Below are 12,115 nucleotides of genomic sequence, written 5' to 3'. Positions count from 1 at the left end.
TCTACTCCGAGGCAGGATTTGATCAACTGCTCTAGGGGAGTTTTTTGTCACCCAGCTTCATGCTAAAATCAATGCAGGTTTTAGCCAGAGGAGACGGGTTAGGCATTTGAGACTTATGCTCATAAGAGCCTGGAATCTGATCCAGGAATTTCCTGCCGATGAGGCGAGACGTCCCTGTAGGCCAAAGAACAGCTAACACCATAACAAGGAGCTGACTCCCACCTCTTGGGCACCGCTGTGAAATTGGAAAAGACGTAGCGGGCCATCATATCCAGACAGGTCTCCGTGAGTTCCAAGTGGAGGGTTTTTAAGCTGTCATCAGCCTGAGCCATCGAATTCTCATCGGCAGAGCCCAGACTAGAGCTAGTGATGGACGTCTGAATCCTGCTGAGAGAGGGAGTTTGGCACGTGTCAAGTGACGTCGCGAAACAGACCCGGAGCGGTCACCTGATCACCAGTAAGCCACAGAGCCCTCTGCCAAACATGCACATGCGCCCAGACGTACCACACCCAAGGCACACCCGAATCACTTTCAAATCACCATTATTATGCAGTCATTGAAGAGGGCACCTATGCCACCCCAGAACCCCTGGCTTATCTTGAGAATGAAACGGAAGCGTGGTTAATGCATATGCAGTTTGATCCAGGTCAGGCCTGAGGGGAGATGTGGTGCTGAATTATCGAGGCAAACAGTAGCGTTACAGAAATTGATTTTTACGGGCAGAAATAAAAATTCAGAGTCACGTAAAATCTAGAGAGACCAGCGGCAAAAAAATTGCACTCTGCACACAATTAGTAGTACATTGATATAAAGCAATTTAGTCTGCTACCTGTTAAGCAATGCAATCTGGAAACACTAATAAGAGCAGGCTGCATTACAGAGATCGTTATAAGGAATGCCTGTAACAGGCGTTTGCAAAAAGATTGGGCTGCACCTCAACTGGGTTATATTCCAGGGGCATCAGATTCTGAAGCGCCAAACGCATTTTCACAATCACTTCTACGGCCCCGCTCCCAACACACTCTCCCAAACAGAGAAAATGACTTGCAAGGCGATTCCAGTGATAGTATGATCCTTATTTCCGGTAGCCTAATAACTGGCATTTTCAGGTGGAGGAATCTGTAGCCATCCTAGCCAGAATCAGCAATGTAATATTCCAGGACAAATCCGGAAACAGTAGCAAAGGGTTTACAATTGTTAAAGATGTGATATGGCCAAATCAAGAGGCAATGACCAAACTACACGGTAACCCCCACACTCCAGGTGTCCCTAATTTGGGAACACCCGTGGCACGGACCCTGGCAGAGGAAGGAGGAAGCAGCTTTGCGCGCTGCCACGTCCCTTCCCGCTGAGCTGGGGAACGGTAGTGTAGCCACGTGCTCTGCCAGCGGCAGGGTCTGGGAGTGTCGGGGGACACCGAGCGCCAGGTAAATGCCCCACTCCCATCACCCTCATGCCCTCCTTGGCCCAGCAACATCTTTAATCCGGAAAACCCGTTTTTCGGGTTGCCGGATTAAAGAGGTTCAAGTGTATTTCCTTTGGTCATGAAAATATTAACCGGTTTGTAAAAGACTACCCTTCCCAGCTTTGCTGCAATCCCCTGGCGCTAAACCAATGCATTCCTGGCGCGTTACTTTATATCAACAGACTTCTTTGTGCCCCTTTCCCAGCAATAATTACATGAATAATGTTCTCTGCTTTGCAGAGAAGGTTCGCCCACAATCCTAGCGGACAATATTCCCATTCATGTTTCAAATTGCCTTTGGAAGGCTGTAATTTTAAAGCCATTTAACAAAGACTCCAGCTTGCACAGAATGCAACCTTTTTTCCCCTTAATCTGTACTTGGCCAAGAAAAGCAGCTTTCATGACTACAGCACCACTGTTTGGAAGCAAAGGGTGATGTAACGCCACCACTGGTACACCACAGTACCTCCAGGAAGCTTTCCCAAGGCATATTTTGCGTACCGAACCTTATTTTTATGTTCGTGCAAGCATCCCGCATGCAAATTCTCCTCCCCCTACCCACCCTCGCAGCAACGTTTCCAAGTGCAAATCTGCTCTTGGGTTCTCCCCCTTTAAATGCCACTACCTGCGGACCACATGTTCCGACACACTGATGCTGCGGGATCGGAAGACATCAACGGCAGAGGGTTCTTTCAGCTCTTTCACTGGAGGAGAGTGATTCAAGCCTTGCTTTGCATTTCTGGCTATTCTTAAACTACTAGGTGAAGAAGCACCAAGCCCCGAAAGAGGTGTAATTGCACAGGTCACAGGAAGGGAAGAAATCATTGTAGGGATGGAGGTTGAAAGGTCACACGTCACATGGGTCAATATTGGGGAATCCCAGAGGGTGATGTGAAACAAAAAAAAATGTCAAAAAGGGAAAATTAAAACATAAAACCAGGCAGAGCTGAAAGCATAAAGTTCACATTTTGAAAACAAGATTGTAACAAACACTACGCACAAAGGAAATGAGTACAAATTAAACCAGAAAGCGATGTAATGGTTGGAATACTACGCTACCCCGAAGCAGGCACTCAGCTTTCATTGCAAGGTTACTCTAGTCTGAAGAGCTGAGCTTGTTTCAATGTCCCACTGTGTTATTCTAGCCAGCGGCTCTCCTGCAATATTACCACGGTCAAATAAGACTTTTATAGAGATTTTCTCCTGAGATCTCAAACCTCTTTTCAATCACTAAACCTCAAAATATCCATGTGAGACAGGTAAATATCTTTGTTTTATCAGTCTGGAAATAGAGGTAGAGAAGTTAAGAGACTTGCCCAAGTTCTGAAAGTGAGCCAATGATTAACCTAGAAACAGAGTCCAGGAGTCTTAACAAATCAGTAAGAGTTCCTCTCAATTTAGACACACATGCTCATTTCAAGTGATCTCCTGCCTCATTCTTGTGTAACTGCAAGCATGAGGCATAAGGTTCCTTTCCCAAAAGCCTTTGGGACATCGGACACAAAATAAACTGTCTAATTTGTCCTCAATGAAATCAGACCCATGGACCTGATCCTGTAAACCAGTGTTGTCTTCAAGTCGTCATTGTCAAGTCCCAAGTCGAGTCTCAAGTCTTAGTTTAAAAAATGTCAAGTCACTTTTGTACAAGCCATCAATATCGACATTTTTGGACAATTTTTTCACCAAGTCGATTTAACAAAATTAGCAAGTCTCAAGTCACAAACAACGAACCCGAGTCGAGTCTCAAGTCGAGTCACGTAGGTGACTTAAGTCGGACTCGAGTTCAAGTCGTGGGACTCGAGTCAACAACTCTGCTGAAAACCCTTACTCACAGACACAGCGTCACTGACAGGGACTTCCACAAACAAGAGTTTGCAGAGGAGTCTTTGTTCCTATCCAATTACAGTTTGCATCCCCTAAGAGAATTTCGAAGAACTATCTTCGCTGATCCAATTTGGTTAACAAGGGCAACAGCCTTTCCGAATTAGTAGTATTCCAACCCAATGAAATTAAGTAAGTTTTGGGGAAAAAAGACAGATTAACTGAAATTGCAAAGTGAGAGATGATTGGCAAATGTGTCAACTCCAAATTTTAAAAATGAAATGAGATGAAGGATTAGAGAATTTTAACTTGCAAACACAAGACAGGGTGTACAGCTATGGCATTAAGGTGAGGATAGTGTTTCTTTGGTACAAGATCCTTATTATACTTTGCAATTAAGAGAGAAGCACTTTCCCCAGAGTGTTTCAAAGCTATTATAGCCTCAGTACAGAGAAATGCTGAAGCAAGTTGAGTGAACCAACTCAATGAGGAGTCCAGTGGATAAGCCACCTTTGCAAAACTCTGAGGGTACATCTACACTGTAACATTATTTCGAAATAACTAGCGCTATTCTGAAATAACTTAGTCCGCATCTACATGGCAGGCAGTTATTTCGAAATAATGTCAAAATATTGTCAAGCTAGAGGGCTTCTTACTCCGATTCCTGTAACCCTCATTGTACGAGGAATAAGGGAAGTCGGAGGAAGAGTGCTCTATTTCAAAATAAGTGCTGTGTAGATGCTCCCAATTTCGAAAGAAGCTATTTTGAAATAAGTGATGCAATTGATGTAGCTCAATTTGCATAGCTTATTTCAAGTTACGCCCTGCAGTGTAGACACACCCTGAGTGACTTCCAGACTATTTCACTTCCCTTCCCTTCCCTCCCCTCTTTGTAGATGCTACTTCAAAATATCCATGTTCCATAATACCTGAATGGACTTCAGGGTTCTACCTGCATTGATGTACTGATTTCAAAATACTCCTTCCTCTTGGGATGAGTCTGTTAAGATACTTTCCAATGAGCTGTTTGTTGGCTACACAGAGTTTAAAAAAAGGACACTGTACCGCCTCTCCTTTCATGAAATGGAAATCCAGAATCTACTGTCACACAGGAACTTTCCACAGCAGACTGATTTCTCTATTTTTTTTTCCTTTTAGAAGGGATCAGAGACCCAGAACTCTCTTCGCAGAATAATAGAATCGCAAAAGGTCAGATTGTGGATCTACCAGAGTTCAGATTGGTCAAAAATAAAGTGGAAGCTCTCAAAATCCACCCAACTACTCCAGTTTGTACATGCTGCTATTAAAACGATCCCCAATGAAATAATGTAAGTGTCCATTATTAAACTATTCTTAAGATGCAGTATCAACAACCCACGGAGATGAACAGAACAGGCATTCCCCTGGCTATTTTTTCAGCCAGCACTATGTTGATTCACATTCTGCTGATAGAATGATCTTTAAAATGTAAGATTAGGATCGGGAGAGATGGGCAGGGGCAGGCAGTGGCATTCTAGTATGAATACACTCCTTTAGCCACCAGCCCATTCAGAGTTTAGGTTTAACACCAGCCCAGACTGTGTCTTAACATAGAACATTCTGGTTATTAGACAATGGACACAGCATCTTTAAGGACACAGACTGTTCACTTCACAAAGCACAGAAAAATTGGTAGGCATTTAAACAGCGACATGCTTACAGTCCTATATTTACCTTTTCGGCCTCTCGTTCAGACTTGTACTGCGGGCCCTGAAACTGTCTTTCTCAGGGGTGTCATCAAATGAAAGGAGGACATTTGACCGCAAGCCCTGCCAGATCAGATAGAGATAATGGTTCAAACTGCTGGTATTTACAGTCCATTTGCTACAGCCATGGGCCAATTCTCTAGAGCTACGTTTTTCTTACAGACGGCAACAATATCCACAGATTGCAGTTCTCAGAACCCCCTTGTATTGCAAGGTCCACAACAGCCATTACCTTGGTAATGTAGGGAACAAAGTCTTTCCGGAAGGGAAGGCGACATCGGATGAACCACATAGCAATCACATGGTGTGCTAGGCACACGATGTACTGGTTAAACCTGAACAGGGAAAGATTTCAATCGCGTGTGAATTCTAAACACATTTTCAGAAGAGATGCAGTTCAATTCTAATATTACAGAGACGTGGGAGAGAATAGTACTGCAAGTTTAAGGGAAAAAGGAGATGGAGTGCAATTAGCAACACACACTCCTTATCTTAAAGCTAAATATGGCCATCCCTCAGGAAGACGACTCATCTACAAAAGGATCCCAAACAATTGTAGTTTCTCTCTATAGATAGGAAAATGCATCTCATTTCCCCAATTTACAGATGGGGAAAAGGAGAGGAAAAAAAAAAATCAGCAACAATGAAGATTTGTGAACTTACTTGGAGGGATTTGTGTAGGGCAGAGAGATGGCAAACACGCTCGCATATTGCTCCGCTGCAAAATTCCGATAGAGGTGAGGCAGTCTGGCGAGAGCTGAAAGAGTTTAGTAAGAAAGTAGTTTGTGATGTCTGGAAGGGAGCACTTTGTTACTGACTCAAAGTTTAGCAGAAGGAGTCAGCTTTTTCTAACCCACTTGGTCGCCACAGGAAAGCTAACGTGGCACAACATTCTGTTAATATTATCTTGAAAGGTTTAAGCCACAAGGAGGGGGAAGGTAACCCCATTTTTCCCAATTCTTTAATGTTCTTATATGTAAAGCTTGTTTCTCTTTTCTCAGTGTGCATGTGCATGAGACTGAGCAGCTGGGTTCAATGAGCAAGAGTTGATCAGATGTTAAGATTTTACAGCAGTTGCAGCACTAATACCAGAAATACAGTGAACCCTAGAATAAGTTGTATTTGACCTGAAACTAAATCAAGATGATGCTACTCAAGCTAAATCATACAATTAGCCTTTGCACAGCCACCGAAGAACACAGGGAAAACACAATTGCCATTGCAACTTACTTGAAAGGAATTCTAAGAGAGGTATGGCCATGTTTGCCGTCGCAGAAATGTGGGTTAATTTGACAATCAAGATTGGCAGGGCTTTTATGATGATGTCTGGCATCTCAATGCTGCATACTGATAAAGCCACAACGCACTGGTTGGCACAGCGATAAATTAAGCCATGTTCCAAGCAATAAACCATTTCACGCTAGAACAGAACAGAATATTCATGGTTAAGTAAAACAAGACCGGCTCCATCTGCTACTAGTCTGCAACAAATCCCTACTATTTCTACATACTAAGATGCAAGTTATAATTGAATGGCTAGGACCAGCAGCGAACGGAAATGTTTACCCCAAATGCACTAGATACTTGAAATTACAATCTCAAGACCAAAACTTAAAAAAAAAAATCTCGGTGGCTCCGCTTTGCTGGGTACATCTTCTAAATCGCAGATGGGACGTTTGTCAACTTGAAGCTTCTGAAATCAATGTTACAATTACAGTTTCTGACGGAATAAAAAGGGACAACAGGTTTAATGCTTTTTTGTTCCCTTTGGCTGGCTATATCAAGGGCCTTCAGATAGGGAGAAAGTACAGCCTGGCTATAGCAGCAACAAAAACATCTATAGGAAGCGCTGTTACAAACGCACAAAGCTCACCATACGAGCAGAGATTTACTAACTTCTCAGCTACAATCCGGCTCTGTTCCTTTTACTCAGGGTGCAGTGTTTTCTGGCAGAACTGCAATTTTCATGTTGAAATGTCCCTTTTTAAGTCTAGTGCAAATATTTAAAGGGTTAATGTACATTTAGAGTGTGTCTACACTGCAGGGCTTAACTCGAAATAAGCTATGAAAATTGAGCTACTTCAACCACGTCGCTCATTTCGAAATAGGGCGTGTCAACACAGCACTTATTTCGAAACAGAGCCCTCTTCCTCCGACTTCCCTTCCTCTTTGTACAATGAGGGTTACAGGAGTCCGAACGTGAAGTCCTCCAATGTGACAGTATTTGGACGCTATTTCTAAAGAACTGCCTGCTGTGTAGACACGGACTAAGCTATTTCAAAACAGCTCTAGTTATTTTGAAATAGTGTTTCAGTGTCAACGTAGCCTTAGTCACCAAGTCTGAAGCAGGCTGGTCTCAGAAAGCGCATTGGAGACAAACGCGACCTTCATCTCCCACAGCCCACTCCATTTACAATACCTGTTTGGTTTTGTCCAGGTAATTATGGTAGGATATCAACGCCGTCAACACTGGAACAACAGCCAGGTGCAAGTCATTGCGGGAGAAGCCATCTGGCGTACCATGGAGCCTCTCCGTTGTCTTTTTGTCTGTAAGCTAATCAGGTACACACTGCGCTGGAGTACTTTGCATTTCACAGGCCTTTTCAACTGCTGTCTTCTTGGGCACATTTACACCGTACACAAGCGGTTCACCCATCCCCTTACAAAGCAATATTAGCTTCCAGGGCCAAGAGCTCCCTCAAGTACATGTGGATGCTGTACTCGGAGCATAACTGTGAAATAACCCCCTAGCTGGCTTTGCACAGAGTTGTAGTGTAGGAGAATGGATCTGCAGATCATCATCACATAAACCTAGAACCCCAAAGTCTTACATGCAGGTTTGTTTAGGGATAAGCTCACGTGTCCTCAAAACTCAGTTTATGCATATACTTTTATAAGGCTATTCTTTAGCAATTCAGGCTTATGGACAGTTTAAACAGCTAAAGGAATTTTAGTTTTAAGCTAAAGGAACGGGGCACCTTTGTTGTAGAGGGGGAGAAGGGACAGACTAATGCCAAACCATGCAGGGTATAAAATAAGGTGGCCACATTTCTATTAGAAGTGACGTGGTCTAGACCCCAGGAGGACAGATTGGTGATTACCATGGAGCACAGTGCAGAAGACAACTGATCAAGGTTGCAAGGAGAGGTTAGAAACAGCACTTTGTAGCGGAGAGACTCCGGTAACTTGTTGAGAACCAGTTTCAACACCTTCCACTCGGTCTCCTGGAAAGAAGGGGGAGAGAGTTTAGTAAGGAAGAAAATAACTTTTTCTGGGAAACTCAGCATGTTTTCTATGGTCAATACAAAGCCCATCGAGCTTCAAACAATACATTTGTCACTTGTCTCTCCTGCCTTGTTAGTTAGCAAAGACATTGCTTTTAGTTCATGTATGGGTTGCTTCCAGGGTTCTGCCCATCTGCTTCCTACAGCTCAGATGTAGCATGGACATGTGATGCCATAAAAGGGACTGCTCTCCAAACAGACTGTGAAAACAGGCAGAAAGAGTCCAACCCAGGCCTCTTCTGCACATGCTTCCTCAAGTCATCATACACACACAACAGCTTCTGCAGTCAATCGGGGGGGGGGTCTCCAAAAATATGAATACAATTCCTGCGTGGCCTAGGGCGCTTGCCTGGGGAGGACAGGGTCGTGGGTTCGAGTCCCGCCTCCCCAGAGTTGGTTCGGGTTGGGACGGGACGGGACGAAGGAGAGCCAGGCAGGCCTGGGGCAGCTGGGAAAAGGAGCCTTCCTGTGGTAAGGTGGTGGGGCGGGTTCACTAATGCATTTCATTATTTCCTTTCCATACTCAATGGTCAACAGTTTATCAATGTAGGATGCACTTCCAGCATTCTGAGGGTTTTATTATTCATTTTACATCCTCTCAGAGAGCCTGGGTGACCTATTTCCTACTGGCTTTTGGCCTCTGCTAAATGAAAAAAAAAAAGTCACCCCCCCCTATTTCATGGTCTGCTTTGCTCAGGAAGCCTTTTGCTTGTGCTCCTCCTGGTGGCTGAAGAGTTATAGGATCATGCGCAAATAGATAGGAGTTATAATTCTTGAACGGAAAGTGGATTTCAAGAAGTTATTTAGATGCCTTCAGTAGGTGTTGGGCAACCTCAGTAAGATCAAGTCAGTCCCATTTTAAATACAAATGTTTACCATCTTTATGAAAAAGTACTATAGTATACAATTTGGCTATTATGGGAAATGGTGGGTAAGTCTCAAAGATTATACTTTTGAGATAGGATTAACTCATGGTTATGTTTTATATATTTCCCCCCCCCAAAAAAGCATCCCACCAGACAATTTTTAAAGCTCTTTCCAAGTAAACTGATTAGGTGCAGCATTACATATACAGATTAATCAGCCATCGTAAGTGACCGAGTTAAAAGCTCTATTCCTTCTTAGTTTAAGGTGTGGTATGCTCTTCCACAAGAAATATCCATTTAAAACATTTCTATGGAAAACTTTTGGGCATAAAGGGAATAAAAACTGATGCTCCTGGAAGATTTCAGCATTAACATCCCACATGCTTGAGCTGGAAACATGTTTCTGAATCTCTCATTATTCAGAGCTCCGAATGTGTACACTAAACTACACTGTAGTGGAGTTAATCAACGTACTTGCTTCAAACACTGCAGAAGGACTTTGAAGAGCAGTGAGTAGGGCAGGTAGCCCATCCGAATAGAGCCATTCTGGGAGGAAACGCTGGGACTCCCTGATGGAGGAGAGAGGGTCCCAGCAGGCTTTTTCTCCGACACCCTCTTCTCTGGTTCTCTACGACATGGAAAGACCAATTGAGTGTTTCAATAGCCATTACCGGACACGAAAGCAAGATGGGAAATGCATATGCAAAGCAACAGCTTTCAAGGATGTGCCTAAGCCAACTACCTGGAAACAGGCATCACTTTATTATCTACAACACAGAGTGCTTCCTTTTCAGAGCTTTCTGAGCTAGAAGGGTTAAGTTAAAGCAGCAGTGGGCAATAATTTTTTATGGGATGCCACTCCAAGATTTTGGAAAGTGGTCGAGGGCCACACTCTTCCATGGTGCTAATGGAGATGTGGGGTATGGATTGGAGGTTGGGTGCAGGAAGGGAGTTTGCGGTGTGGGACTGGGGTGCAGGAGGGAGACTGGAGTCTTGGAGGGAGTTTGGATGAAGCAAGCGGTTGTGACCTAGGACAGGGGGCTGGAGTGCAGGGGTTTGGGATGTGACCTAGGGGAGAAGGGGATTGTGATCTGGGGCAGGAGATTGGGGTGCCAGATCTGGGAGAGGGTATGGGTATAAGAGGGGGACAGAGGGTTCGGGTATGTTGAGTGGGAGGGCGGGGCACAGAGTTGGGGCAGGAAAGGGCGGGGGGGGGGGGGGCAGAGCAGGCTGTGGCCAAGAGACTTACTTGTCAAACTAGCCTGCCTCCCTGCCGAGCTTAAAATGTTTCCCAGCCAGCCAGCCAGCCTGCTTACCTGGCCACGTACTTCAGTGAATAACTGAGCCCAGGAGAGGGGGCGTGATTCTTCTTAGGTGCCTGTTATTCTAACAAGCAGCTCCTATTGGCTGGTTTCTGCCAGAAAACCGGCCAATGGGAATCTGCTGGAGGCAGGGCAGCTCTTAAAACTTCCCCCTCCCCTCCAATTTCAAAACAGAAATGGAGCGCTGCAGCCACTTTTCTGCATGGCGCATGGAGCTGCAGGGCAAGCAGGGAAGCCTGCCTGGGGCTCCCCACCGCCTTAGTGGGCCAGATCTAGCTCACGGGTTGTATTTTGCCCACACCTGAGTTAAAGAGTTGGTTTCCACCAGACTAGGCTGTTCAGCTTGACATGGCAACAATTCCACAGATCACTGTACCACAGCTTAATCTCTCAGCCGCCTGGCTGACAATCACAAACAGCCAATTTATAAACTCTTGCAGAATAGCTACGTCAATCCCAAGAACTCAGAGGCTCCAGAGAACTCTGCATGCCACGGATTTGCAGGACTGGCACCAAATTTATTTACTAGGAGAACCCCACAGCCCCAGCCAGAACTATGGATGTGGTCTGACAACCGCTGATCCAAATTTTGGAGACTGAAAATAATTATATAGAGACCATGACAGATTATTAATAGGCAGGTGAGAATGTCAATGTTTTGAAAGCACGCGCAACTACAATGCAATGAGAAACATACACCAAGTCACAAAGGCAGTAGGGGCTAAATCTGACAACTCCGTCCTTGTTGGTCAGGCCAAGGCGGTGGAGGGAGTCCGCTCGAAGCATCAGAAGAAAGTCAAATGCCTGCAACAGAGAAGATGTCTCGCTGCATTCTGGAATGACTCAAAACCTCTGGGGATGGACTATTCCCCCAGCCCCTCACCACCCAAGCTGTTGTCATTTCTGGCCAGCAAGAAGATTCCCTCGCATTGGGACTTCCATTCCCCAAACTCCTCTGCTATGGAAATGATTATACACAGGACCATCAGAGAACTAACATTTGACACCTGCACTGATTGTTCTATGGTTACAGAGGCACAGAACAACCCTAGAACACTAGAGCTGAAAGGGATCTCGAGAGGTCATCGAGTCCAGCCCCCTGCCCTCACGGCAGGACCAAGCACCATTTAGATCAGTGTTTCTCAACCTGTTTTTTATAAGTACCCCTTTAAACACACACACACACACACACACACACACACACACACACAGTACCCCCAGTGCCTACAGTTTTCAGACAAAAAATTTTTTCAGCCATTGCAACACATTTGTTTAAACAACTTAATCGTAGCCAGATGGGGTGATGAAATGTTTGGGTGTAAAAAGTACAAAAATAATAAAAGCGCTGTAAAACTTAAAACACAAATTCATTTTTCTCCAAATTTCAGTTGTGTTGACGTACCCCGCCCCCCTGGAGTACCCCTGAGGGTACTCGTACCACTGGTTGAGAAACACTGGTCTAGATCATCTCTGATAGATGTCTGTCTAGCTGCTCTTAAATATCTCCAGAGATGAAGATTCCACAACCTCCCTGGGCAATTTATTCCAGTGTTTCACCACCCTGACAGGTAGGAAGTTTTTCCTAATGTCCAACCCAAACCTCCCTTGCTA

General features: G+C 44.6%; 1 protein-coding gene across 8 annotated transcripts in view; it reads right to left on the bottom strand.

The window, feature by feature from the left end:
- Positions 1-12,115, bottom strand: part of TSC2 (TSC complex subunit 2) — a 56,136-nt gene that overhangs the window by 22,539 nt on the left and 21,482 nt on the right. For 3 of the 8 annotated variants that reach the window (XR_012896210.1, XM_075899844.1, XM_075899848.1), the window contains exons 18-27: positions 11,202-11,308; positions 9,657-9,810; positions 8,134-8,256; positions 7,452-7,586; positions 6,263-6,452; positions 5,696-5,789; positions 5,265-5,367; positions 5,001-5,095; positions 2,092-2,223; positions 223-387 (exon numbers count right to left, since the gene is read on the bottom strand). Coding sequence is in view for 7 of the 8 variants with exons in the window: in XM_075899844.1 (XP_075755959.1) it covers positions 223-387; positions 2,092-2,223; positions 5,001-5,095; positions 5,265-5,367; positions 5,696-5,789; positions 6,263-6,452; positions 7,452-7,586; positions 8,134-8,256; positions 9,657-9,810; positions 11,202-11,308 (1,298 nt within the window). In the remaining variant the exon portion in view is untranslated. The remainder of the gene's footprint in view (positions 1-222; positions 388-2,091; positions 2,224-5,000; positions 5,096-5,264; positions 5,368-5,695; positions 5,790-6,262; positions 6,453-7,451; positions 7,587-8,133; positions 8,257-9,656; positions 9,811-11,201; positions 11,309-12,115) is intronic. The other 5 variants (XM_075899846.1, XM_075899845.1, XM_075899847.1 and 2 more) reach the window with 5 other exon arrangements.

This window comes from Pelodiscus sinensis, chromosome 16 (genome assembly GCF_049634645.1).
Source record: "Pelodiscus sinensis isolate JC-2024 chromosome 16, ASM4963464v1, whole genome shotgun sequence".
Classification (NCBI taxonomy): Eukaryota; Metazoa; Chordata; order Testudines; family Trionychidae; genus Pelodiscus; species Pelodiscus sinensis.
This window is presented reverse-complemented; position numbering and strand designations above follow the sequence as displayed.